This window comes from Apus apus, chromosome 3 (genome assembly GCF_020740795.1).
Source record: "Apus apus isolate bApuApu2 chromosome 3, bApuApu2.pri.cur, whole genome shotgun sequence".
Lineage (NCBI taxonomy): Eukaryota > Metazoa > Chordata > Aves > Apodiformes > Apodidae > Apus > Apus apus.
This window is the reverse complement of record NC_067284.1, coordinates 99457111-99483223: the sequence shown is the minus strand read 5'-3', so window position 1 is coordinate 99483223 and position 26113 is coordinate 99457111. Positions and strand designations below refer to the sequence as shown.

General features: G+C 39.5%; 1 protein-coding gene across 6 annotated transcripts in view; it reads right to left on the bottom strand.

Annotated features, from left to right (window-relative positions):
* The window catches only part of LOC127383389 (sorting nexin-9-like), a 625662-nt gene that overhangs the window by 356748 nt on the left and 242801 nt on the right, over positions 1-26113 (bottom strand). For 4 of the 6 annotated variants that reach the window (XM_051616250.1, XM_051616254.1, XM_051616252.1 and 1 more), the window contains 2 exons: positions 20963-21052; positions 5560-5739 (listed from right to left, as the gene is read on the bottom strand). The exons of 1 other annotated variant lie outside the window; for it this stretch is intronic. In XM_051616250.1, coding sequence (XP_051472210.1) covers positions 5560-5739; positions 20963-21052 — 270 coding nt within the window. The remainder of the gene's footprint in view (positions 1-5559; positions 5740-20962; positions 21053-26113) is intronic. One more of the 6 variants, XM_051616253.1, reaches the window with a different exon arrangement.

Here is a 26113-nt window from a genome sequence, read left to right as displayed (position 1 = left end):
CATTACAAGAGTAACAGCAGCAGTACAAGGAGGCTAATATTAACAGGTGCCTTACGAAGGATGGCATGAAAACCTGGCTGACTTCAATTTATGTTGTCACTGGAGCAAACTGCTCTGCTTGCAGCAGCTTAACTCATTTGAGTGCCAATTTTCCTATCATGCTGAAAGCTCAAAAAAAAGCCAGTGTATAGCATTCAGTGTTACAGAAACAAACCCAAGCAGCATGAGAAAGAGGAAAAAAAAAAAAGCACAGATATGATAGAAAAGTATTTTAGGAAACGGATCACATTACACTACTTCAGTCATCAGTTTTGACTTGTCTTTATTTCCATCTCATCCAGATTAGTGGAAACACGACCCGTTCCCTCCCTGTGGGACGCCGCAGAGCAGAGTTTCCTGACTCCTCTCAGATATTCCCACGCTCGTTCAAAGGCAGCAGCCCTTGGACTCTGCATCTGAACATGGAGATCAGCCACGTCCCTCCTCTGGCCTCAGCTACCAGGCAGAGGAGTTGGTGGCATGCAACTGCTGTTTATATTTAAAAGAAATTTATTAATTCATCATTTGAATGCACACATAATTAATTAATACACTCCTGCTGCTGTGCTTTGGCTAATCCCCCTCCTCCCCACCTGGTAACTGACTCACTCTGCTACAAGTTCTCCTCTGTAAGAACATGTGAGCCCCATGCTTCCCAAGGAAATGGAGCAACAATTCTGTTTTAGGAACCAAGTTTCTGCCTAGAGGTCCTCACAGAGGGATCCTGAATATGTGGTTCAACACAGATGAAAGGCTGCAGATTCTGCTTTATGCTGACTTCAGACTGCCCTGTCACTTCTCCTCCTGCTCTAGGCTTGGCTGCTGGCAGCTGACTATGTTCTGTTCATTGAGCCATTGCCCCTAACCACAGCTTTTGTTGCCAAGATCTGTTCAAGCCACACTTCTGATCCAACATACATGACCACGAACTAAAGGGTTCAGTAGTTCCATACTACTCTGTTCAGAACTCGGATGTTGTTCTGGTTTTCAAGTTGCTTTGTGCAAGAAAAATGTAGTGCAGCAAGATGGTGCATACATGCACTCAAAGACTATGCACAGCCAGTTAACACATTTCATGTACATGCTCTTAGTAACACTGCTTCCCACAGTGAAGCAAATTCTCTCCCTAGACCAGCAGATATCCATAATCACTGGAAACTACTGTCAGTTCAATTTTTGTTTTGTCAGTTAGGGTCTACGAAGTATGGTTCAGCAGCATGCTTGGAGAAGCAAACAACAATGCTAAATACTATTGCTGTTTTAAAGCTGTTTAGAATTGGGACCAAAAAATCTTTTATCTCCTGCTTTGGCTTCCCCAGCATAAGCACAACACAGAAAAAACAGTGGAATCTTCTCCATAAAAATATGTGGCTCAGTTAAAATAGCTCGTAATCATTCATCTCCAGGGATACATGTCCAAGAGCACAGGGAATTGGTATCTCTTCAGTAAGGAAAACAAGTTCCAATGTTTTTTCCATATTTTTTTCCCTAAGCATTTCCTCAATACCTCACGTGCTAGCTATTCTTATACCTTTCCCAGACCACACACACACACACACACAAAAAAAAAAAAAAAAAAAAAAAAAAAAAGAAAAAAAAAAAGAGGCAAAATAAAAGCCAAACAAAATACAAGAGGAATTGCCAGGAATGAGGAGTGCCATCTTATTTCCATGTTTCTCTAATAGATTAGTAATTTGTTGGCAGTGGCTTTGACAGAAAACAGATGGATGCAGCATTAAACACAATGAATGCAGCAGATGCTAGGCCAGCCCACATCAGCTGGACGTGTCAGGCAGCCAAGTCCAAGAGCCTACACTTTTCAAGTGGGTACCAGCCTGGCAACAGCAGCTGCACAACACTACTGAACAACTCCTCCCCTCCATATCTGTGGGATTTTTTATTCCAATTCTCCCTTGTTAGAGAACAATTCTACCCAGAGAGATGAGATCTCAAATGCATGAGAAAAACCAAAGCAGTACCTGGAATTAGGATTTTCAAAAAGTGTAATGAAGATTAAATATAAAAAAACCCTACCAGCAACCTGCCAAAGACAGATGTTCATACTTACTGCTAAAACTCTAGTCCTCTTTGTCCAGGCTTGCTGAACAAAGTGCTCTGATATCTTGCCATTTCTAGGCAAGCTGAAAAGGGGGAAATTTGAAAACTACTTTTACTTTTGCTCTGTGCTTTAGAGACATAGGTCTGAGTATTAAAACTAGGATTTAAAATAATTTTAGCATTTTTTACATGTGCATTTAACCATCAAGTTTTTCTTGCACAGACGGATTAAATGTATTGTTCTGAATTCCTCTGAAACTATTTTACCTAGGGGACCTCAGTAGATACAGTTGATATTTAAGTCTTAACTCCACTGGCTGTTGCATATGTGGGTCTGGATTTGGAAGTCCACACTCTCAAGATACTTAAGACACCTCATCCTTAAGATGATACCACTTTAATTAAAATCTAGGATTACAATCAGTGGGGGCTAGATAGTAAAGTGCTTTTGTGAAACAAGCCCAACATTAAAGGTTACAAAGCAGAAATACTCAATTCTTGTCACTTTAACAAAAACCAAAGCAGGTTTAACTTGCTGTGAAGTTCTAGGGTTGTAATTCAAAAATATTCAGTAGTGGTTTCTCTGTTATACCCAAATAGAACAGTTTTACTGATGTATTGAGAAGGAAAGGTTAGGGAGACAGGATACATTTCTGACACATTTTACTGATCCACAGAAGTTTTTCTCTGCCCCATTCTTAAAAGACCCAACTGATTACAGTATCTGACTGCTCTCCAGAGTGCATTTAAAGGACATTTGCTGTGGCAGCAGTTTGATGCTCAGGTCATAGACCAGAGCTTCACTAGCCCCCAAGCTAGATTTTGTCCAAACACAAACCAAAGAGACTGTTCTTTCAGTAACAACTTCCATTCTTGCTCTGCTTTTTTTATCCCTGGGGACAGGAAAATGTTGGGATCTAATACAAAATTAAATCTAATGTTCTGTACTGCACGCTCCTGTGTTGTATCACAGACACACAGAAATGTGGAGCCAAAGTAATTTTTTATTTTTGTGGGAAATCTTTTCACAGGATTGGACTAGGTCCCCAGTATAGAACTGCTTCCTGGGAAAATATATTCTGCTCTTATAGATTTGAGTGTCATGTAAACACATGAAAACCAAGTAAATCAACCATATGCATGAAATGGATAATTTTGCTCTTATGAACTGGGGCCTAATCAAACTAATTGGTTTATTCTTAACAATGGTGAGCAATTTCACCACAGAGAAAGGACAATAGCCCTGAGCAATGGTTTTCAGGATAGCACACAGCATCTAAATCTAGTATCCAAACTAAAAGCTTATTGTCACAGAATGCTTTGACACATATACCAAAATACAAGTAGTCCTGTCAAACTCAGCCTATGCCTAACAATATTCTTGAGGAAGGCCTATGTGAACAAAACATGGAAAGCAAATAATACCCCTGAGAATTGAGTTAAATTATCTAAGAACTCAGTTGCAACCCAAGTAATTTTTAATATATTTGTTATTTTGGCAATAAAAAGAAAATGGGGTAAGATTATTTATACATTCATCACTGCTGGCATATAATCGCACTGTGTAAGAGGGTAAGACAAGAGTTGCAAATACAACTTACTATAGTTAAAAATGAAAAATGCTATTAAAATTTTAATCCAGGTAAACACACAATTTTTGAAATATCACCATCTTCATCCCCAGATTTTATTAACGGTCACATTAGCCTGGTGAAAGCATAGTATTCTTGTTCTCTAATTGCTACCTGTAGAGCTGAAATTCTGCAGGGCCCTAATTTTATGATGACCAGTGCACAGGATCACCTGTACTCTCCCAGAGCTGGCAGAACACACTTTTCATCCATCACACTATTCACCAGGCCCTTCCGAAATGGCCTGTTAATGACAGTGATGCTCATTTTCTTCCTGCCCCTCAAGTTCACTTTTTAATAGCCGTTTCTTCCTGACCACGACCCATAAAATCATTACATAGGCACTTTCATCTACAGAGGGAGGAAAAGAACTGCTGAACTCAAGCAAAAAAAGAAAGTAGTATTTGGCATGTTGCTTAAATGCATTGATTTAGTACAAAAACCCTTCCATTCAATCAGTGTGGATGGCTAATGTTTTACTGCTCTTGACACCCACTATTCCCATGGTTCGGAATCTCAGCAGCAGCAGTACAGCTGGAAGTCAGGATAGCACATCATAAATCCACTGGATTTTTACCAGTTAAGCTAGTTGCTCACTGTGCAGATAAAAATAAGCACTTGGACAGCATTTTATGGCCGCAAAATGCTTTCCAAATAAAAGGAAAGCACCAGTCAACTGGAGTTAGGTAATTAATCTTCACACATGGCTATAAGGCATTACTAGCCCCATTTTACAGTTAAGAAAAGCAAAGTAGAGAAATGAATCTACTTGCCTAAGCTGAAAAATCATGTAAAAGGCAGAGTCAAAAATAGAAATTGGGAAATCTTGGCTTGTAGCCCTGTGCTCAGAACACTACAACAAATACTACCCAGAGATTAAACAGAAAGGGACACATTGCAGGGCAGCAAGGCTCCCTGCAAACATCAGAACTAGTTCTCAGAAACCTCAGAGTTTAAAGTAGCCATCCTCGCTAGCACGGGCAAAGCCATCGAGCCCTAACAGAATTTCCCATTCCTGGCTTCAGTTCTTTTTGAGGATTTTAAGAAAGAAACCAGTAGTAGGAAGTGCTGAAATAGAAAAGCTTCTTTATGTACCTCTAAAGAAAATACTGCCCCTTATGTAGGCTGTGGCTTGACTTCAGCTTCATTAAGCCTCTAACAAGACATACTTTATAAAGGTTATCCATAAAAGGCAAAACGATAGAAAAGTTCAAGGTTGTCCAGTGGCAGAAACTGTGTATTCTATTTTTGTTTGTCCTCCCACAATTCTGTCAAACAAGCAAAGTAAGAGGAACTGTCTTAGTCTGAAGAATTAGTTAAGATTCACAAATCGTATGAATGAAGAGCTCAATGTTATATTCCCAAAGTAGCCACTGTATTATTATGCTTGTTAGACGACTTCAACCCTCACAGTCACCACACAATTTCAGATTGGCCTTGGAATTTCATCTAAGAAAAGAAGTCCTATTTTGGGATCAGTGTTGTGAGTCTTGTTCCATGCTTGGTCAAATGTGGCCTTGTTGCGGAGATGACATGCTTGGGCTCCTAAACAACGGCCCTGACTGCAACAGATTCATCATTTCCTTGCCCAATTTAAGGTCTTATTTTTATACAGAGAAAGGTGCTAATAATGGAAACAGCTTGTTCTGCAAGGTGCAGCTCCATCTCTGGATGACAGTTTTGTTCATTTAAGGTTTTTTTAGGGAGGGCATTGTGTGTGTTTGTTGTTTTTTTTTAAAGAAATCACATACTTACCTACCTATACAATACACATTTATTTTATAAATCTATTTACAAAAATTATCATATAGATTATCAGCAAGTATTTTACCTTGTGGTCCATACTGGCTCATCTGAGGCCCATAAGTACCACTTGAATTACTCTGCTGAAAGCTACTGATTCCAGGATGTACTTGGCCTCCAGGTGAGGGGTGTGGTGACATGGAAGGTCCAGTTTGCTGAGGTCCATACTGTGACATTTGGGGGTTCCTCTGTATGCCTGCCATAAAACCTAAACGAAAAAATGCCAAAGCAAAAATTAATATTCAGGATACTGTTCTTAATTTAAGAAATCTTTGACATTAAAAAAATCTCTGTAGTTATTTTCAGACTAAAGATATCCATAAAACTGCTACAGTACCTATGAACAGAAACAAATGCATCCCCAAGTCAGCAAACCTGTCTCAACAAACAAAACCTGTATAGAAGGCTCAAAAACTTCTTTTAAAGGAAGGACAGGGCAGACCTGCTTAGGCACAAATGTCTGCTGATTTCAAAATTAAAACAATCTTCAGGAAAAAAAAAAAAAAAAGCAATTATCATAAAGGCAATTATCTGCATCCCCTAATAAGCAGTAGGGAAGACACCTGATGATTTATGATGGGAGTATCACAACTTCAAAAATTTTATGTTGCTACCAAAATGCACACAGAAATTTAGCCTATAGAAATCCACTGTAAATACTCCTGTTGCCTACAAACTCTCCAGGGCTAAAACTTCCCTTTATGTGAAGACTAGCTATAACGGCCAGAACAAAAAAATAATTTTGGTATGTATTTGTGCTCTAGGTCCCTCTTCTGGTCTGTCCCCCACACACCTGTATTGCATTCTCTCCTTTTGTAAATGCATTAATGAATCCAAATTTAATTTCAGGTTCAAAAGCTGCAGTAAGAGACCTAGAGAAATGCTATAAAATCTAGAAGCTTCATATAAAGGAACAGAACTAAGCCTAGTGAATGGGAGAAGAAGAGGTTTGTGGCAGGGTTTTTAAAGTTTTCATGAACTGGGAAATGGAATGCCTACACAGGGGTGCTGGCTTTCTAACATTTTACCCTGAACGGGTTTAGTGCTGCTTTCTATGTTGAAGAAAATGTGCTGAGGAGACAGCAAGGTTTCTTTTCGTAATTCTTGAGGAAATCTGCTTTTTTTTTCTGCTCTGCTTGCATATTGAACTTTGTCTTCACACTCCCCTGTGAGGCGAAAGGCGAGTGCACCGGACAGCGTTTGCTCTGCTGCCCAGGCACATGGTGCAGCAGGAGACACGGGGCCCTGCTGCCCAGCCAGCCAACCTCCACCAGCAACCCTCTGCTTCAGCCCCTCCTGCAACCAGTTTGGGCACCTGCACTTCGAGGCCACAGAAGGCTGATGCATTATTTATGGAAAGGGCCTGTTTCTCCTCCTCTCCATTAATTTTAGTGGTGTGCGCATGGGAAGGTGTGAAGTTGAAAGCCAAGAGACACCTTGCCCAGCAGCATTAATTACACCTTTCCTTACATGAGGGAGGGAATAGAGGAAAGTAAGGGCAATGCCCCCTGATGGTGAGTGGACAACTGGAAGCTGTTGAAGGGAAGATCAGAAAAAAAGAGAAAAGGGGAGTGAGACGCAAAGACAAGCCGTGAAGACAGACAGAAGCAGGAGACAAAAGCAAAGGTGACAGAAGCAAAGGGCTAGAGTGTTCTCCCACTGGTTACAATCAAACACCACACAGACCAAATGCTCGATGCCTGATTAATTAAGAGAGGTAATTTTTTCTGAGTCACATATAGACATATGACCAAACTCATGACTGAAAACACTGAGGTGCTATGGCTCCCATGACTAGGTGGCTTAGGGGTCTCACTGTGGGACCACAGCCCCAAAAAGCACATCCTGAACTGAGAGGAGTAAGTTTCTCATCCTAGCACTGCTGACACAGTAGATGACACTGGGTGAATGACCTTCCTGCAGGTTGGCTTCCCTGTTCATACACTGGTGACAAAGTGCTACGTGAAGGGGACAGTATCCATGATGCAGAAATGAAAGGTGTACTTTACCAGAGATCAGGCTTGGAGTTCAAACATATGTAAACAATTTTTTGAGCCCTCCACAAACCTTTGCTATATAGTGTATTTATCCATCCATTAAAACTCCATCAGAGAGACAAGCTCAATGCTGCAGGTCGTAAGGAAAAAAACACAGGACCTGAGATGATCTTGCATCCCCTTGTGCCCAGTTCTTTCATGCTATGAACAGCTCAACTCATAAAGTGCTAAAACTCTTAACAGCTGCCTGGATTAGCAGCATATGCACAATTTTCCTGATCTTTGTGAAAGCTACAAGACAGGGGATTCGATCACACCTGAACTGCAAAGTCAGAGCATGGCACCCACTTCAGAGGAAGCCAAACCACACACACTGGCATGTGGCATGGCAAATAAGGCTGAAATGGAGGCTTAGAATCTTATCTGTACTTGTTGGAAAACTCTAGACTTCTGCAAAGGAAAGCCTGAGTGACCTTGTCAATTTAGCTTTATTTTGAAACAGACCCCTCGATTTTTAAAATAGTTCCACTCAGCGCACAAATCTTATTACAAAGCCTATGTCTTCTGCTGACAGTGCTGTAACTAATTTAGAAACCTAATACAATCGTATGTCTGTATGAAACAAATGCTTGCATTCTTGACAGACATACACCATATATATCACACTTGTGGGATCTATTTAAATGAAAAATTCTGTACTGGTCACACTAAGATTTTTATTATAAAGATAGTGAAGTTACTCCTGTATCTAGTACAGCAGTGAGAGGGTTTTGTTCACCATGGGCATTTTAATCTATATGAGATAACTTTCCAAAGATTGTGTAAGTGATAACAATTTTTCAAGCCCAGTTATTATCTCAGGCAGTACTTTTCTTAAGACCACAAGGATGGATGACACATTGAAAAGTTATCATTTGTACAGGCTGTCGTGATTTCCAGTGGTGATGCAGAGGGACTGCTGTTTGTTGAATTAAATGGAGAACATGGACTAATGTCTAATGGAGAACATGAAGAACATCAGTTTTTGCCAGTTCTGTTGCCAGAAGGGCTCCTGAAGGGACCAGAGTAATAAGTGAAATAAATGTTTTCACTCAAATTGACCTCTTCTTCAGGCAACTTCTCCTCATTTGTTTCTGAAGCTGTGGAGTAGACTGCGTGGCTATGTGAACAGCCATACATAAAACATGCCAGGACCATTCCCTGGCCTGGAGGTCATTGTGGCATGTGTGATGTCAATCCAGCTAAACCTTCCCCCTCAATCCTGGTAGTCTTATCTGCACAACTCCTGCGCACAGTCCCTTTTGCTACCTTATCCATGCCATGGGCCACGGCTCGTGGAGTGCTCACAGGCACTGGCCAAAGCCATGCCATGGGGCACACCAGTAATTCAACAGCAGAGGTAACTGTGTGGTACTACTCAAACTCATGCTCTGGCCTTAGTTTACAGAGATGTTGATTAACACAACAAGAATGAAACCGACTGCATAACAGCTTTTTATGTGAGGCATGAGTTTCACCATCACAGAGGACCTGAGGTCCCTCTCACATGAGGCTGGCTTTGCTGTCTTCTCTTGAGCATGGACAGGTAAAGAACTAAAGAAAAGGAAGCCTGAAATTCAGGAAGAATAGCCATGCTGCATTATCTCCTATCACTGTCTGTATGGTACGCTGAAGCACAGCTTTAAAATAGGACACACTCCAACTTCATTCCAGGGAGCAGAGAAGTCATTTCAGCTATCGATGTGATGTGGAGAAGGTAAAATCAGGTTCTTACTGTGATCTGGATTCCATTGCAACAGGGGAGTCTGTCCTCATCTACTTCTGTGAGATCCCAGTGAATGTTCAGAGATCAGTGCATGAGTTTCAAGTATTTCAAATATTTGCAGTAAGCTCAGATGTCTTAGAGAGAAAAGGGGTTCCTGGTCAAGATGTTAACATTCTTGCATCATAAAGAGAAAACAACATCAATTCTAGAAATCTTATCAGAAATGAAAGGGAGCAGCTGGCATACATTCATTTTTTCTTATTTATACACATTTTCCCCAGTGTTCAACTTCATTTTATGGCCGATACAAAAATAAATAAATTTTCTTTCCAGAAAATTAGATCTAAGATAAAGATTGCTTTTGTAAAGAAGGGAAGTAGGATTACATTAGAGCTGCACTGGAGTAAAGGCGGCGGAGTGATTAAACAGCCAGACTGCATCTGACATGTCAACCTCTGTGACAACAAGGTACGTTTGTCTTTTAAATAAACTGCTAGGAAAAAGCTACAAGTTAAAACTTTAAAAACTGCAATGGCAACATGCTCATCAGTGAACAAATCTACCTCCTTCCCTTAATATTGGTGATAAAAGAAGTGCAGATGCTATTTACTTGCTATCATAACAAGAGATTACTTATGAAATAACACTGGAGAGGATTTTGGCAAACTAAGCTATTTCAGGACTAGCTGAATAAAGTGAGCCTGCCAGAAGTACTGCCTTCCTTTTTAGTTATTTTTGATACTACATTTATGTACCTGAAGAATGGCTGTCTTGATTGAAGCTCAATTTAAAGTTGTAGATTCATCTTTGCATTTTTTTAGTGGTAAATGAAACACTAGCATACTATTAACAATTAACTACAAATAATTAGCTATAATAAAATATGTTTGCATGTTTAAATAGAACATATATCCAAGGTTTAAAAATGGTCAGGTAGCAGCATATTTTCTTCTTTTAGCTTAGTAGAAAGCTATCTCTTTAGCACTAATAATGAAAAACACCCACCAAATGTGCGGGGTGGTGCTGTAAAATCTGAAATGGGTTCTTTTGTTATTATAAAGTCTTGGGTTGAATACGAAAAAAACCTTCCCAGGAAAGCAGAAGTTCAAACACAAGGAACTGACTGCAAAGTATCCAGTTATTGCATATCAGCTGATGGACAGCAACTGTCTACTGGCACACACTTAACCCATGGTCAATGAGAGGTCCTTTGATTTAGCTACGAGCAGTGCATTGATTTTCATGAATGAATTAAACCTGAAAGCACAGGAATGCTTACTCATTTTAAGCTCAGGAAAACTCTGGAGTTTACAGTGCTAGCAGATCATAATTAAATTACACATATGATAAATAAAAAATGGGGAAAGATACAACTTGCAACAGTACTTTGCAAAAAAGAATTTAAATAATAAAAGATACATCAGATTATAATTTTTTTCTAGAGAGGCATGCTTAGTGACAGAGTATTGGACCAAAACAACAGAGGAACCTTTCTGAGTAAGGAATAAGGAAGTTCCCCTTGGTCAAGGGCAGAGGCTAAAGAAGAGGCTACACAGGCTTATTACTATGAAAATCACAGAATAGAAAAGCAGAAACAGATTGGATGCATTCAGTCATCATCAAATAATTAGGGAAAAATAACATACTCACAATTCAGCTCAAAACATTAAATATGAGAAAATAGATATTTTCCACTACCTATAATGAAAAAATTTGTGTATGTAGTGTAGGGAAGCACACAGACTTCCTATGCTTGGTATGTTAGCAAGGCACTGGCTACTACCCTTGAGAAAAAAGAGCAAATGTTTGCACACCCATGACAATTTCTGGCAGACTTTCCTTCCTCAGACAGCCATGTGGGTTATATTCACTATCTCAGGATTTTCACCAGAGAATGTAACAGAATTGAGATGGACCTAATCCAGTGGCTCCCAAATGTAGCTCATCCACGGGTAAACAACACTGAGACAGAAGTGGCAGGGTAGAGTTAAACAAAAACCAATATTCTGTGCAGGGGATTTAATAAAATTTGGCAACGGGAGAATGCTCAGGAAGATCACAGTTAGACTGAAATTTTCTCTAGCCCACCCATCTGAGATGGCAAGGACAGCTCAGGAAGTCTTTGGACTGGTGAACCATGCACATCTGGGTTTTTACCCAGCTAAACATGTCCAAAGTCAGCACCTCAGAGCACTGTGAGGGAACATCCAACAGAACAAGATTCACACGTAAATTAAGTGTTTTAGTAATCAAAAGAGTAGGTTACTCTTGCATAAGCCTGAGATAGCAGGACCCTAAATATGCAACCAGGTTGTCTCCAAAGACAGTACTGCAACAAACATCTTCAAGTGCTGTGGTCAAACCTGGAGCTGAGCTGAGCTGCTGTGCCGTTGCTTACGGGGGGACAGCGCTATCTTGCCATAAGCTTACTTGTTACTAGCAAAGAATGGTGTGGTACCTCCCTAAGGTGCTACTTAGAATACATGCATTAAAAAGGACTCAGTGAGAGATTTAGATATTGCAAAAAATCTAAGCAGGCAAAAATTTTATGTAAGTCCAATCAATTAACAGCAACGAAGAAACTGGGGAAGGTTTGACCCACATACCAGAATATAAACCAAGTAAATCAAGTGAAACCATGTGGATGGCATAAAAAAACTGGGCTTTAGAGCAAGCTGGCACTGCATTTCTTTACATTCAAGATAGATACCTCAGCTCTTTTCTTCTCTTTCCACAAGCCAGACCTACTAAAACATGCCCAGCTGACTGGTATGAAACCTACGTTAGTCATACATGGAACATCTGACTTTGTAATGTACACTACAGGGGGATGGGTTGGTGAGCAGGAGTAGATCAGCTTGCAGTGTCAACCCCATTTAGATGATGCAAATACTAATTCTCAGTATTCCTGTCCAGGTAATAGGCAGGTAAAAAACAAAACAAAAGAAAAAAACCAAACACAAAACAGATAAGTAAAACACCTTCACAAACAGATGGTGAACAAGATTCTGATCCATATTTAGCACAGCTAAGTTACAGCACTGCAGCAAAACAGTATCTTGGCACGGCTCTGTTATGAACCTGTTACATGTGTCGCAAACAGCAGCATGACACAGGCAATGCTTAGGTACTGAATACACCAGATCTTTGCTAATATCCCTGATGCCAAGTGAACACTGCTGTTGAGAAGCAATTTGGGCAACTGAAGGGCAGCAGCACAAAAAAACCCAAAGTACTTATACCACTCATATAGGACAAATGGCTTATTCTTTAGCCTCTAACAAGAAGGCTAACAATCTTCTTGCTAGTAAGGGGTTTGTTACTGATATAAAAGCTGAAAAATATTTAAAAATCCTAAATTCTTTCTCAAATCACAATCTATTTTTTAAAGAGTCCCAAAGAGTTTTTATGAGAAAATTCTTTACTGTTTTGCCATCAACTGTGACCAAAAAAATTATCTAATTTCTAAACTGGCCTCTATATTCAGCCTACATAAAACCTTGTCATCTTCTCCAAGTCCACCAGAGTGCTACTAAAAACATCTGAAGTTCCCTGGGCCAGAGTATCAGTGACAGAGTTTCCTTTTGGTACCTGGACAATGTATTTTCATGTGGGCATCTGCCAGTATCTGCAGAACCACCACCACATTTCTTCACACACATTCAACAAAGGATGTTTCTTTGCTTATGTGAAACATAAGCTACAGAAAATATCACCTTGGCAAAATCTGGGCTTCCTGCAAAGATCACTGCAGTATTTCTCCTTTTCACAAAAGGATCGATATTTTGTTTAAGAAAAAGCACTGGATTTGTTTTATTTTTCTTTAAAAGTATTCTCTTTTTAGGCTTTAACATCTATCTTACAGTCTCCTCACTGTTTATTTGTCTGCTTCTCTTCACAATGTGAATAGCTTTGGGGAAAATGGAAACTAATGACCTAGCTAAGGTTTTAACCCAGACCCCCTAGTGTTTTACCAGCTGTGCTATTAGGTTAACTGGCTGAATCTCCTCTGCTTCTCTCTCTGATATTACAAAACTCAGCCTATGTATTGCATGCAATAATGTTTAAATTTTCCCCACCCCTAAACCTCCCTCTGCTACTGCATAGCCTTGACATTCATATAATCTATCATTGATGAATTAGAAACTGGGGAAGGATCAGACAGATTACCCAGATGGTAGCTGGGGAAGAAATATTCAACCTTTCCTAATGCAGACCTTGTGCAATGCTCTCTCCTGTAAATTTTAAGTGCAGTACTGAGGGCAGAGAAGGAAAGACACTTGTGGAGATGCTGATGCACGGACAGAACAAAAAAACATGGCTCATCCACCATCTTACACATAATTTGTTACACAAGATGCTTTACTATAGTGCTTAGAAAATCAGGTAACAGTGAATTGCAGCACAAATGCACCCCACCCTGCCCTCCCGATTGTTCCCAAACAGAATTCTCAATTTCAGTAGGTAGCTTGGGCTGCTGGAATCAATCTGAGCAGTAACATACATGAAAAACCTGCAAAGTCTGTCTGCTTTATACAATCAACATTTGTCTAAGTTTCCCTAATAACATGCATACTTATGAAAATCGTGAAGGAGAGCAAAGAAGGAATGGCATTTTTCAACATGTAATGTGAAAGGCCTGCAGGCTTAATGGTCTAAATTTCTGGTTTGAAAAATTTACCCTCCCTTGAGACTCCTGTTCAAAGGTTCCATGGATCAACTCAGCTCTTTCTTTTCCTGAAGTAAATATATTGGACAACATGAGATATCTATAGAATTAGTGGACAGGACTAAAATACACACAATGTGTCTTTTCTGTCTTGCACACAGGAAAAATAAATAATATATATATAAAAAAAATAAAATCGGCATGTTGTCCCCAAATGCCTTAATCTCAGTCTTATTTTACCATGATTTATGATTTGACTGATTTTTTGCTTTCTCAATTCGCAGCTGTTCCCTGATGAGTGTTTATTCTGCAACCTTTTGGGATCCTTTGGGATAGAAGGAACTATCCAGTGTTAGCTATTAATATATACATTACAGAGACTTCAGCTCACTGCCCTATATATTAAGTTAAAAAGACACAAAGGGTCTTAAATCAGAGGTTCAATATTTTTAGAGAAGCTTCATAGAAGGGTTAACTTAGGTACTGAGGCAGCAGTGTCCTGGAAAACATGGTGCTACTGAACAGGCAGACCACAGGCAGCTCGCAGTTTATAGGCCACAACGTGAAGCTGTCCCAGGGACAGGGATCATACCCAGTAACTTTACATAGAGTCTGGTGACAGCAACATCAACTATCACTTTGTCAAGTTCTTCATCAGCGACTACTTGTGGCTTATCTTGCTCCCTGAGCCCAGAGGCAGGGAATTTGATGGCTGCCTAATGAAGTCAGTGGAAACTTTCCTATTGAGAAGTCTCTCTGCTGGCAACTATATAAACTCTCTCAGAATAATTCAATTCTGCTCCCTAATTTCAAAAAGAAAATCCCCAATTTAGTTTGAAAAATGAAATAAAGATTCATCCCCAAGTATAACAAGATTTAACATCAGGAAGAAGAAAGCAACAACCAGCTGCTAGTATACAAAATTTACTTGGGAGACCTGACTCTGGGTTTTGATTGTACAGATATTATCTACTTCAAATCTTACTTCTGCAGTTTTGCCCTCTCTCAGTGTGGCTTACCACATGTAAATCATACGCTTTCTTCCCTTGATTCTCCTTGCAGATGGCCAATACTGATGTATATTTAGTGTAGGTCATGAGTAATCACATCAACCTTTTACAAGCAAATTAAAAATACACTGCTAAAAATCAATTCCGGCCTGATTCTTTATAAAGATAAATTTAGTTGATAAATTCAGTGCTCACTACACTGAGAAACTAATGTAACCTTTTGAGCCACTGAAGAAGTTTAGCATGTGGCTCTACTGCATGACTGATTTCACACACAGAACATTTCTGTATGTTCTTATGCATCATGTTGCACTTTCATCACATAGCTTGAGATGAAAAAGATATGTTTTACAGAGTTAGTGTGACAGTTTCAACTTTTCCTCCTTACATGATGCACTTTTCTGTCTGTTGAGGGCTCAGTTCCTCTAAGCCCAGTCTCCTGGGTATGAACATTTCCTCCCAGCTTGGCAGTGTTCCTGTGTACCAGCTGGATGGAGCTCAGCTCCTGCTCACTGACCCACTTGGAGAAAGGTAGAAGAGGCACTCAAGCAAACCTGTGGCTTTGCACTCAGTGCATGTCTCAAGCATCTTTCTTAAAGAGCATGAAACACTTCAGTCTACATCAAGTAAACTTATTACCAAGTCTGATTTAACCTTAAGTGGTGTCATCGTTAACATGGCAAGCAGAAGAATTTTAATGACAAGAATCATTTTATACTCTAGCTCCTCAGTGCTCTGAATAGACCCCAAATCCCCAAATGAGAGCAAAAAAGGTATTCTCATAGAAAAAGTCTTCTTAAGATCTGAAAGCAAATTGCAATATCTTTTTTTGTTGCAATAAATATTCTTTGATCTATTTTCTTCCTCCTGGTTTCATTTATTTTTATTATTTTTTTTTAAAGAAGAAAATAGATTTCAGGGAAAATAATCTCTACCACCAAATGTCAGTATTAAGCCATCAATCTGATCAGGAATTGTAGGTGCAAATCACACAATTGGTATTCTGTGTCTTCCACACAAGCAAAAAAGTGTATTTTGTTAGAAGACAGTGGAATTTATGTGATGACTGCATACCAATAAGCATGCCCAGAAAACAGTTAAAGGGGAGAAAAATACCAATATGAAATCTAATGGGCAAATTAGGAAATTGTAGTTACAGGAATTCAGTTGCTGCTTAGTGTTTATAGGGAAGCACAAAGAGAACATCAAAATGCCTGATCACATCCCATCTGTTACTACCTCTTGCTGGATAACATCTTGGCTGCCAAAAGAGCTATTTAAATTTACTACATTGCAGCTACTGACAAATATAACTTCTGTGAAGATCTAATACTAAATAAGGACTAGACCTGAGGATAAAGCTTACAAGCAGTTGTGTCAAAAAGATCCATATTTTGCTTAGTATAACACCTGTACTCCTAAAGCTTGCAGTTTCTTATTCCCTTTCCCTGCCTGTGATACGTTTTTAATAGAGCATACAACTGTACAACAATCCTCAAAAGCTGAATCCTGTCAACAACGGAAAGAAATAAAGCTTAGAATGGAAAGGATGGCATAAAAAAAAGAAAAAAGAAAAGGTACTGGGAGGAGGTGACAGAGAAGAGGAAGGCTACTATTCAACAATTTTGGAGGTGTTAACTCCAGGCACTTTCCACGTAGATCTGACAGGCACAGAATGGTGCCATGAAAATGCCTCCAGCAATGGAATACATTTTCCAGCACATCACAGCAGCTGCAACGGCATCAATTCTGCTTGCAATCCATGTCCAAACAGAAAAGTTCTCAGTGGTCCTATTTCAGCATATCTCAAGGACTAATTAAATCCTCATTACTATCTTCTAATTATTCCAGTGCTCTGGGATTTCACTGAGCAAGTCCCCAATGGTGCATTAGATGAAAAGGGTTAAATAACCTGTGTTGATTTTGAGACTCCAGTTCTATTTCAGACCTTTAGCATATCATCAGCATTATCATGAATATTTAACTACATACCGCTGTGAAAATTATAAGGGGAAAACAATTAAAGATTTTTTAAAAATTAATTCTGACCCATATACATTTGCACTAATAAATAAGGCTTCTTTAAGTATCCCCATTATGAGAGTGCTTGCTAGAGTAATAATGTGAAGTCATTAACTATTTCCATTAAATTCAATGGTTTTCAGGAGCTCCCAAATCACTATTTTAATACTAGACTGAAACCCAACTTGTACATATCCAACTCTATAAACATGAAAAAGACTACTTAAAAGTAGGTAAGTTTTCTAAGCTTTTCCAAAATTAGGTAAGGAAGCATTCACTTCTGCAGGGGTTAAAGTGTCTGTTTCAACATTTTTGTGACACATATTCTCCTATTGTTGTTGCATAGGCGAGTATTCAGGTACATATATGGACATCTCCATCGGGTTACAAAAGAGTGGGAGTATAAGCTGGTGGCCAGGAAGGAAGGCTTCTTTTTCACGCTGAAGCTTCAGGACACTGATTTAGGGAGTCAGTCTGGATATGCTGCATTCTTCTTTGACCTATACAAACAAATTCTAACCCACTGAGCAGTTCTAGCTACTAAGCACATTCCTAAAGTGCAGCTTCCAAAACCCAGACGAGGTAGGTAGGTACAGCTGAATACAGAGAAGTCAAGCTACTATGTACCCCCATTATTTGCCAAATGGTTATGACAGCTGTGGTATCAGCACTGCCCTACCTTTGGGGGCTGTTGTAACTATAGTTTATAAAAAGCTTTGACTTCAATAAACACAAAAATATCAAAGCTCTACATTTTGTCATGGTAAAGGAAAGTTTGGAGTAGCTATATCAAGAAACAAATACCAAAACAGACATCCCCTTTCTCCTCAAAAGCAAAGCAAATTTCAATGACCAGCTAATTAGTTGTGACTATGTTTTCATGTGGTATCCCCAAGTAACTGCAATTGCTGGGACTCAGCAGCAGCAGTTCAGTGAATGTGCAGATGAGCAGCCATGGCCACCTTCTGACTCCAGTCCTGCACAGCCTGTCCCTCTGTCTCCGAACTCTCTGGCTTTGACAGTCCATTAAGGTGCATGGGACTTACTTTAAGCCCCAGAACTTTCACAGACACGTGAGCTGATACATAGATAATGTACATACAGGTACATGCAATTTTTTATTGCCTAGGTAGACAATACATGTTGGTAGAACTGAAAAGTTTCATTGCTTGTGCATCAAACAACAGTGGCCAGGTACCGATTCTGGGATGAGAACAGAAGTGGGCTGCCTAGAACAGCACAATCCATTTACACTGACCCAGGTCCAAATGTCCTACAGCTTAAGCAGGACATATAAAATTTTCAAGTTATTTTTAAAGGTAAGCATTTTTATGTTTATTACAAAAAGTATGAAATAAGCTATATAAAAAGCAAGCTGAAGAGCATGAAGATCCAGTCCCCCAAGAAATTCCTGCTGCTGTACATATGCATGCTAAAGCTTCCCTCCTTCTACACACAGAATGTACATGTAAAAATATGCTCATTACTTCATGCTGAACTGTAAGAAAAGGGATGTATAGTCTTAGGAGGGCAAACATAAAGATCCCAGCTGGGTGCTGAGTAACCACGGAAAGTATGGTAAAATATAATCAAACATTTTCATAATAAAATAGAGTAAACTTAATGGTTCAAGGTAGTGGTTTAGCATCCGAAAGTGTTACAGCTCAGACTCCATATGTCAATCAAGCTTTGCAATATCTGGTAAATTTTTTTCCAAGTACTGAGAGCAGACGATTCTGCTCAAGAAGCAATTAGTAGTCTTTTGTTCATTCAGTTATCTCTCTAAAGAAGGCAAGAAATGTTATACAAAGTGCTAAAACAAACAACATAACCGTATCCTATGGAGGGGTCTTTGAGTTTTTTGTTTTCTTTTCTTTTTCTGCGAAAGTGTATCAGTAAGCCAAGAGTTTAAATTACTGTAATAGATGCCTATGGATGAGGCGTCCTTAGCAGCAACGATTTTCTGCTCAGGTTTTTATCAGTAAAAGACAAGCACCTTCCCTTTGAGTCCCCATCACTCCCCCTCCTTCCTTTCTTCAAGTTCAGTGGAAACCAGTTCAAGGAAGCAAAGGAATCAACTAATGTAACAGCCTTTTTAAAAGGTGAAGTTTTCCATTTCAAAGGAGCCTCTAATCAATGACAGGGTGCAAAAGGGAATGCATGCATGTTTATGTGCGAATAGCACAGACTTTAGAGAAGCTTTGGGGAACATCTTCTGCAAAATCAATACTAGCTAGTTACAAATTTGGTATCCGCTGCATGAAACAAATGGACTTCTTGTACAAGCTGGGTCACCAGGATCATGCATATTACACCAGATTTTGAATATGAAGAGTGCAAAATCTGCAACATTTCCAAACACATTGTTTCTAAGAACACACCCACAATTCTCACTCCCCTAACCCAGAGGAAGAACCAGACTAAATTAATCTATTAATTTTATTCCTCTCACTCTTATTTACTTGTTTGACTTCTCAGTTATGGTGACTGTCTTCTCTGTTTTACTTTTGAATACCCCTCTGCCTCTCCTGACCATACAACGATCCTCAGTTTTGTTCTAAAGCAGCAACAGAGAGGTTCAACTCTTCCAGCTCTGTCAGACCAGCCTAACTCTTCCTCAAGGCCAGGTCAGGAACACACACAGCAGAAATAATTCCTATCGGGCAATGTAACATTTTGCACCAAGACCCAGCCACGCCAGGAAATGTATGCATCTTTCTGAGATGCTTGGGTCTTCAAAGCCTCAATCCAATGCATTCAAGCTGCCTTGTGACATTCTGCCCCTCAAAGGATCATGTATTTGTATTAGGTACTGAGGTAATTCTTTTTTTGCCAAACATGTACATTATTCTAAATTCTTTTCAAGGGAAAAAAAAGTCCCTGCACTAACAATTGTGTATAAAGAATGACCGAAATCGAAAGAAAACCAACTAGTTGAAGGTGGAATTCTGTGTTTGATGTTCTCATTAATCAGCATTCCTGGAGGAGAGGACATGCAATACTGAAAAATACTTCTTTTGTGAGTCCTCTTAGTTCCTCCTGGATGCTATCCCAGAATTTTGTCATTCTGTGAGTTCAACTTGTTTCACTGTGAGAAAACTTCTAGTATTTATGGTATCCCCATATGGTGCTACTTGGAATATTTCTGGTAGCAAGACATTTTAGGAGGGGCACTTCATAAATAACTCCATGTTTATCACAGTTACCATGTGTCTGTTTTGTAAGCTTGTCACTGGCACATTAACCACTGCATGGACAGGATGCCCAGTTTACAGCAGTTGATGGTATGTATGGGCACATAACAAAGCTGTGACAACTATTTTTCATGAGCTAGGGAGGAAGGAGAGGAAAGGAAAAGGGCTTAACATTTATAAATCACAACATTAAGAAAAAAAAAAAAAAAGCCCAGTTTATTTTTGTGAGTACTTGTTAGGAAGCATCCTCAGAACAGTGGTGTTGCCTGCAAGGTTTTCTTTTGCAAGTTTTCCAAATCTTTGGTCTAAATTGTTGATTTCCATTTATATTTAAAGATACTTTTTATTCTGGAACTGGCCAGGGGATTAGCTATTGCCTCCATGCAAAGACTTCAGGGATGAGATTTTTAAGAACAGTAGCAAAACTGCAGTGCTTGTAGCTAGCACTATTTCTATACAACTTCATTCCAGACAGACAAGGGGAAGTTGAATTCTCTAGGACATGACTCAAGTATTTACAGCAAACTGCCTTTATACTCCGGGCATTCACTGTACTTTGAGAAAGACTTGTTTCCAATTATGTTTTGGTAAAACCTGCTATTCAACTGCTCCTTCCCCAGAAAAGAAACCCCCCTGAGCCCTCTACAATGAGGACTGTCATTATATTCCCTAGGAAAATAAAAGAAATACCAGGAAATCTCACATTGCTAATGTGCGACTTAAAACCCAGGCTGCATTTGGCACCAACTAGAAAAGCCCCAACACCTAACAAACCTCGGTCCTGTGGCATTGGTGACTGGCTCAAGGCAGGGTGGGAGCTGGATTCTGACTGGCTGCCAGGAGGCTGCGGTGGCATCTGACTGCCTGTAACACACAGAGAAAAAAGGGAAAACAGACTTGCTTTTAACATTGCAGTGCACAAAACCAAGCCTTGCTGCATTTTTCAACCCCTCAACATCAAAGAAAGTACCGGCTGTATAAGGTAAAAAGAGAGCTCAACAGGTCTAGCTTTTTTCAGGTTGTTTTTTTTTTTAAACCCATGGAGGAAACATGCATAAACATATTTAGCAACAGGCATGGTGAAATGTCCAATTTTGTATTGAGTTCCCAACCTCACCAACATGATCCAATTTATAGCTGCAAATCTCCTGACACATATTTCTGTTGCAGAGTTTAACAAAATCCAAGTCTGCTGAACAATAGGGCTCATCCTGCTGAGCTCAAACTGGCCTCCAGCCAGGCAGACATGGACTGCTGCCAACAATATTACCAATAAAAAATTCAGTCAATAAAAAAATTACTAACAACAACAGTTTTAAAAGTACTTCAATGTATCAGTGGTTTTAATATTATTAGAATGCCCATGTAGAATTTGGGAATAAAGAATAACACGTAGGTTCACGTGGTGAAAGCAAAAGCATGTTTGAAAGAGATAAGACAGAAAAGAGGTAACTTACTATTCAAGTAAAGGCAAAAGGAAGATTATTAAAATACCCACCCAGAACAGACAGACCCATTTTTATTGCCTCATTCAAAAGACACTCACCCAGTTTAACCACTGCTGTCTACCCACCCAAAGTAGAACAGCACTCAGTGTGGTGTGTGAGGCTTAGCACCAGAAATCTTTCCTTTTGGTATTACTGGATAGTAAAGCAGGTGCTTATTGCACTTGATGATAGTCAATCCTCTGGGTCACCATTCAACATTGTGTCAAGCAGGGAGGTCCATGCTATCACCCTTGCACTGCCACAATACCCCAAAGGACTTCGTGTCCAACAGCCAACCTGCCACAGCCTGAACAGGAGCAAGAAGGAGACGTGGATGTCCCCTGGGACTCCTCTCCACTGCTGGTCTGAGACGTGCTTGTTCTTGACAGCCCAAGTGGCTTGAAGACCACTTCGGGTTAGGCAGCAACTATGCACTTTAAGCATTTAGACACTGTAGTGACAAGCACAGTATAAATAGTAGCAGACAGATTTATACCCCTCATCCTCCGAAACTGCTCAGATTGTTTTCCATTTGAAAGAAATGGAAAGAATAAAACCCGCCGCAATAGATTTGTGCCTGCTGAGACTCATTTCCTCCTGCTCAGCAGCCGCCCCTCCGCAGCGGCAGAAGTGAGAATGCCGCGGCCAGTGCCGGCGCTGGGAGCCCGGCTGATGGGAGGCTGCAGGAGCTGCTCTTTCTTTAGAGCAATGAAAGGCCCCAAGCTGGAAGTAAACGGAGGAAAGCAAATGTGTCTGCTCTGCCCTGTCCACTTTCCAGCCTCAAAGCACCTGGCTCTCAGCACTGACTCAAATAAAGGTCAGAGAGATAAAGAATAAAAAGAAAATCCACAAGCTATGGAGTGTAACCACTGCCTAGCTATTCAGAGGAGGTGCATTTGCACTAAAAAACATGACAGTCAACATCACCAGGAGCAGCTGTGACAACTGTCTGAGAGATGCAAATGCTGGACTGGAGGCAGAATTGCTCCTCCACAAGACCAAACATGCCACTCAGCGCCCAAGGCTTTGGGATCCACGGCCCATTCACCAACTCTAAGGCATGTGACAATAACACTCCAGCTTATGTTTTGATATCACTCAAGAGCGGGCTGTGGAGGCAGTAAGTGCCTGGGTTATAATGAACACTTTCTGCTTGACAGGGAGGATTCAGTGACTCAAGACTGTAAACAAACAGCAATTCCATGTTAACAGTGGGCACTGCCACTTCCACTGTGTATGCCCAAGGCACTGCTATCAGACAGAATATTTCAAGTAGATATGAGCCATCTAAGATTTTTATAAATACTTGAAAACCAAAACAATAATAGAGGCAAGGGTAGTATGCATAGCTCCCAGTGGGACCACCCTTTAGGTGGAGGCTTGGCAAACTTTGAGATATACTAATACCGTATGGAAGATCTATGCTAGGCAACATGTTTTAAATACATTAATGCAAAGTCTTTGATTTTTAAAAACTGATAATAATTTCAGTTATCTGTCAGAGGACTTATCCTGCACATGCAGGTGTGCAAGCATGGACAGGGAAAGTGGAAGCCTACATGAGTGCACGTATGACATGTTATGGAGAAATTGTTTTCATTTGCATTCTTAGGGAATAACAATGCAGGAGTTTTGCAAATTCACCAAAGTTATTAGTTTCTGTAAAAATTAATGCTATTTTATTAGTTCATATTTTTAAATTTACTTCTGATTTTTTTCTGTATTAAAAAAACCTTAAACAAAAATTTTTGTTTCACATGGCAAAACAACTTTGTAAACAAGATCAACTCTACACATATTCAGACAAGTAATGAACTTGCAAGGGAAGTGCTCATTATGCTCATTATCAATGGGTGCTACAAATTACCCAGATGCTGGACACCAAAGTATTGCATCAAGATGTTTTCAGTCAACCTGCCATTTTATCCTTATAAGTTATCTGAAAGGTAAAAAGAGGTTAAGCACCCAAACACCTTTGAAGACTTATACTGAACTCTTTAATTAGGATATCTAACTCCTATTGATTGTTAGCTGATGACAGGACTTTAAACCTTTAAAGATCCTGCCTGCCACGCTTACAAAGTTTCTTTGTCGTGAAACAAAATTACCTTAAAGATTTTCCATTTCTTTCCTTTAAATTATATTAATCCTTTTCTCCTTCAACCAGTATTTTAGTTGGGATTCTTGGAAGACACTTCAAATAATACATGAGAGACTTTTGTATTTTATTAGGGAAGGAAAACTTCTACAAAAGAAAAATAACATATTTTCCTTTAAAACAAATTCTGCAGCTAAGAGGGAAAAAAAGCCCCAACAATTTTTTTGACTAACATACTGCTGCCTCTGACCTAGGGATGCACAGATGGAAGGGTAAACAGGGATGACCTTCTTCCATGTTTTGTTTAGCACTGCCACACTGGTGTCATGCTCCACCTGCCAGAACTTGAGCAAAGTAAATACTACAGATGTTTTGTGATATTTTTATTATGCAAAATCACAGGAAATAAAATAATGCATGTTAAAAGGACAGATGCTGTCACACTAATTCTTTCACCCAGGTTTAACAGAGGAGTAAAATGGTATTGACTTTATACAGTTATATTTTAAAATCAGTTGTTAAAATTATTAAAACCAGCAGCCTACCTAATATAATGCTTGCTATTTTTTAGAAAACGTGAACTCAGTTGGAAAGGTAAGAGAATTTAAGAATGCTTAATAGCACGGCTGTATGCTGGTTTATTATTTAAAAAATTATCTTAGAAATGCTTTCAAACATTTTGCATGAGACTTTAAAAATCTGTGCTTGAAACAGAGTCACGAGAGTCTGCACTGCACGTTTGGAAAAGATGGATTGAGAAATGCACTAAGTGGTGATTGCGTTATGACTGCAGCCATGAAATCTGCAGTCAGAGAGTAAAAAGTAAACTCCTTAAGAGTCAAAATAGCACAAACGAGCAGACCTTTGGTATCCTGCTGAGGAGGGGTTCTTATGAGTTACAGCCCAAATCAGTAATGTTTTGAAACATGCTGAGGGCTCTCTGTTCCCATCACTGTAATGACACTGGAGGACGCTCAGCAGCGGTACCTGGTACCAGTTGGACACCACCTCACTGAATTGTGCCTGAACAATTGAATCAAGAAAGCACTTCAGTGATAACAGGTTCCCCCAGGGAAATTACTAGTTAAGGAGGGAAGGAGGGAGAGCAGCACAGGAATTTTAAGAGTCATGAGGAACTGGGCAACAGGGGGAAAGGCTGTGTTGAAAAGGGAAAGGCTGGAGGAAAGTCAGAAGTCAAAGATCTGGTGGGTTGTCTTTGGGTCAACTCTCAATCTAATTTAGGAAATAAGAACCTAGGACTGGATCAATGACACTGGCTGATTACACAGTAGGGAATCTCAGACAATACACAAGATGACCAAAATACTGTCTAAGAGACTGGATCACCTTTTGGGCTGGACTAACAAAAAATGCAAACATTTCTACTCACATAGACCAGACACACACCTTTTCTGACTGATGAGCTGTAGGGTTAGAAATAGGAGAAGAAAAGGAAGGAAAATTTGACCACATTTGTTGAACTAAAAATGGTTACAACATACAAATGGTTATGACTGCCCATTTGATGTCAGCCTGAATCAAACAAATTTATTATCAGGATGAATTAGGAGAATTGCTTCCAGCAGAGATAACCTAACACCATTGCTAATGTGTCACCTGTGTGCCTTCCCACAGACAAAACCAGAAAGGCTAATGCTGACTGGAATGGGAACCATGAACAGCTTCCAGCATGACGTGACAGAAGGCTGAAAGAGTGTGTATTATTTAGCACTGCAAAACCTAAAGCTGTGATTTTGTAACTTCTTTTACAAAAAATATTTGCAGCTAAATGTCAGGGAGGAAAAATAACTCAATGTTTAGGATGATAATCAAACCAGTACTGAAATTTGAAACAACTTCCTTTTAGGAATAATGAGGTCCGGGAAACCTAGTGATTAAGATGAAATCTGATAAAATAATGGGATTATATCACACAGTCTATGTGACAGTAAAGGCTCACAGACGGGAAGGGACATTCTGGGTTTTGGATCCCTACATCAGAAATGAAAGATCATAAATAGGCTTCTATATGAGATTGTTTTAAATGAGTTTTTCAGGAAATTGGAAGCAAGGTGCAAATGACCTCAAAGAAAATAATCTTTTTTATGGGTAGCATAAAGGGAAACTGGTTGTGTGGTTTGTGTTCTCCCTTTCATCTTACAAAGCCTATGACCCCATAAGAAGAAAGATTATTTTCTTCTTTAATTTATGCATTGTAACTAAACTTCCTGTTGTATCAACAGTATTTTTAAAATTATTTATTCATCTGAGTAAAAAACAAGGGTTGCCTGCGTATTCTCCCAAATTAAGACATGCAATATATTAAAATCTTCCTCGTAT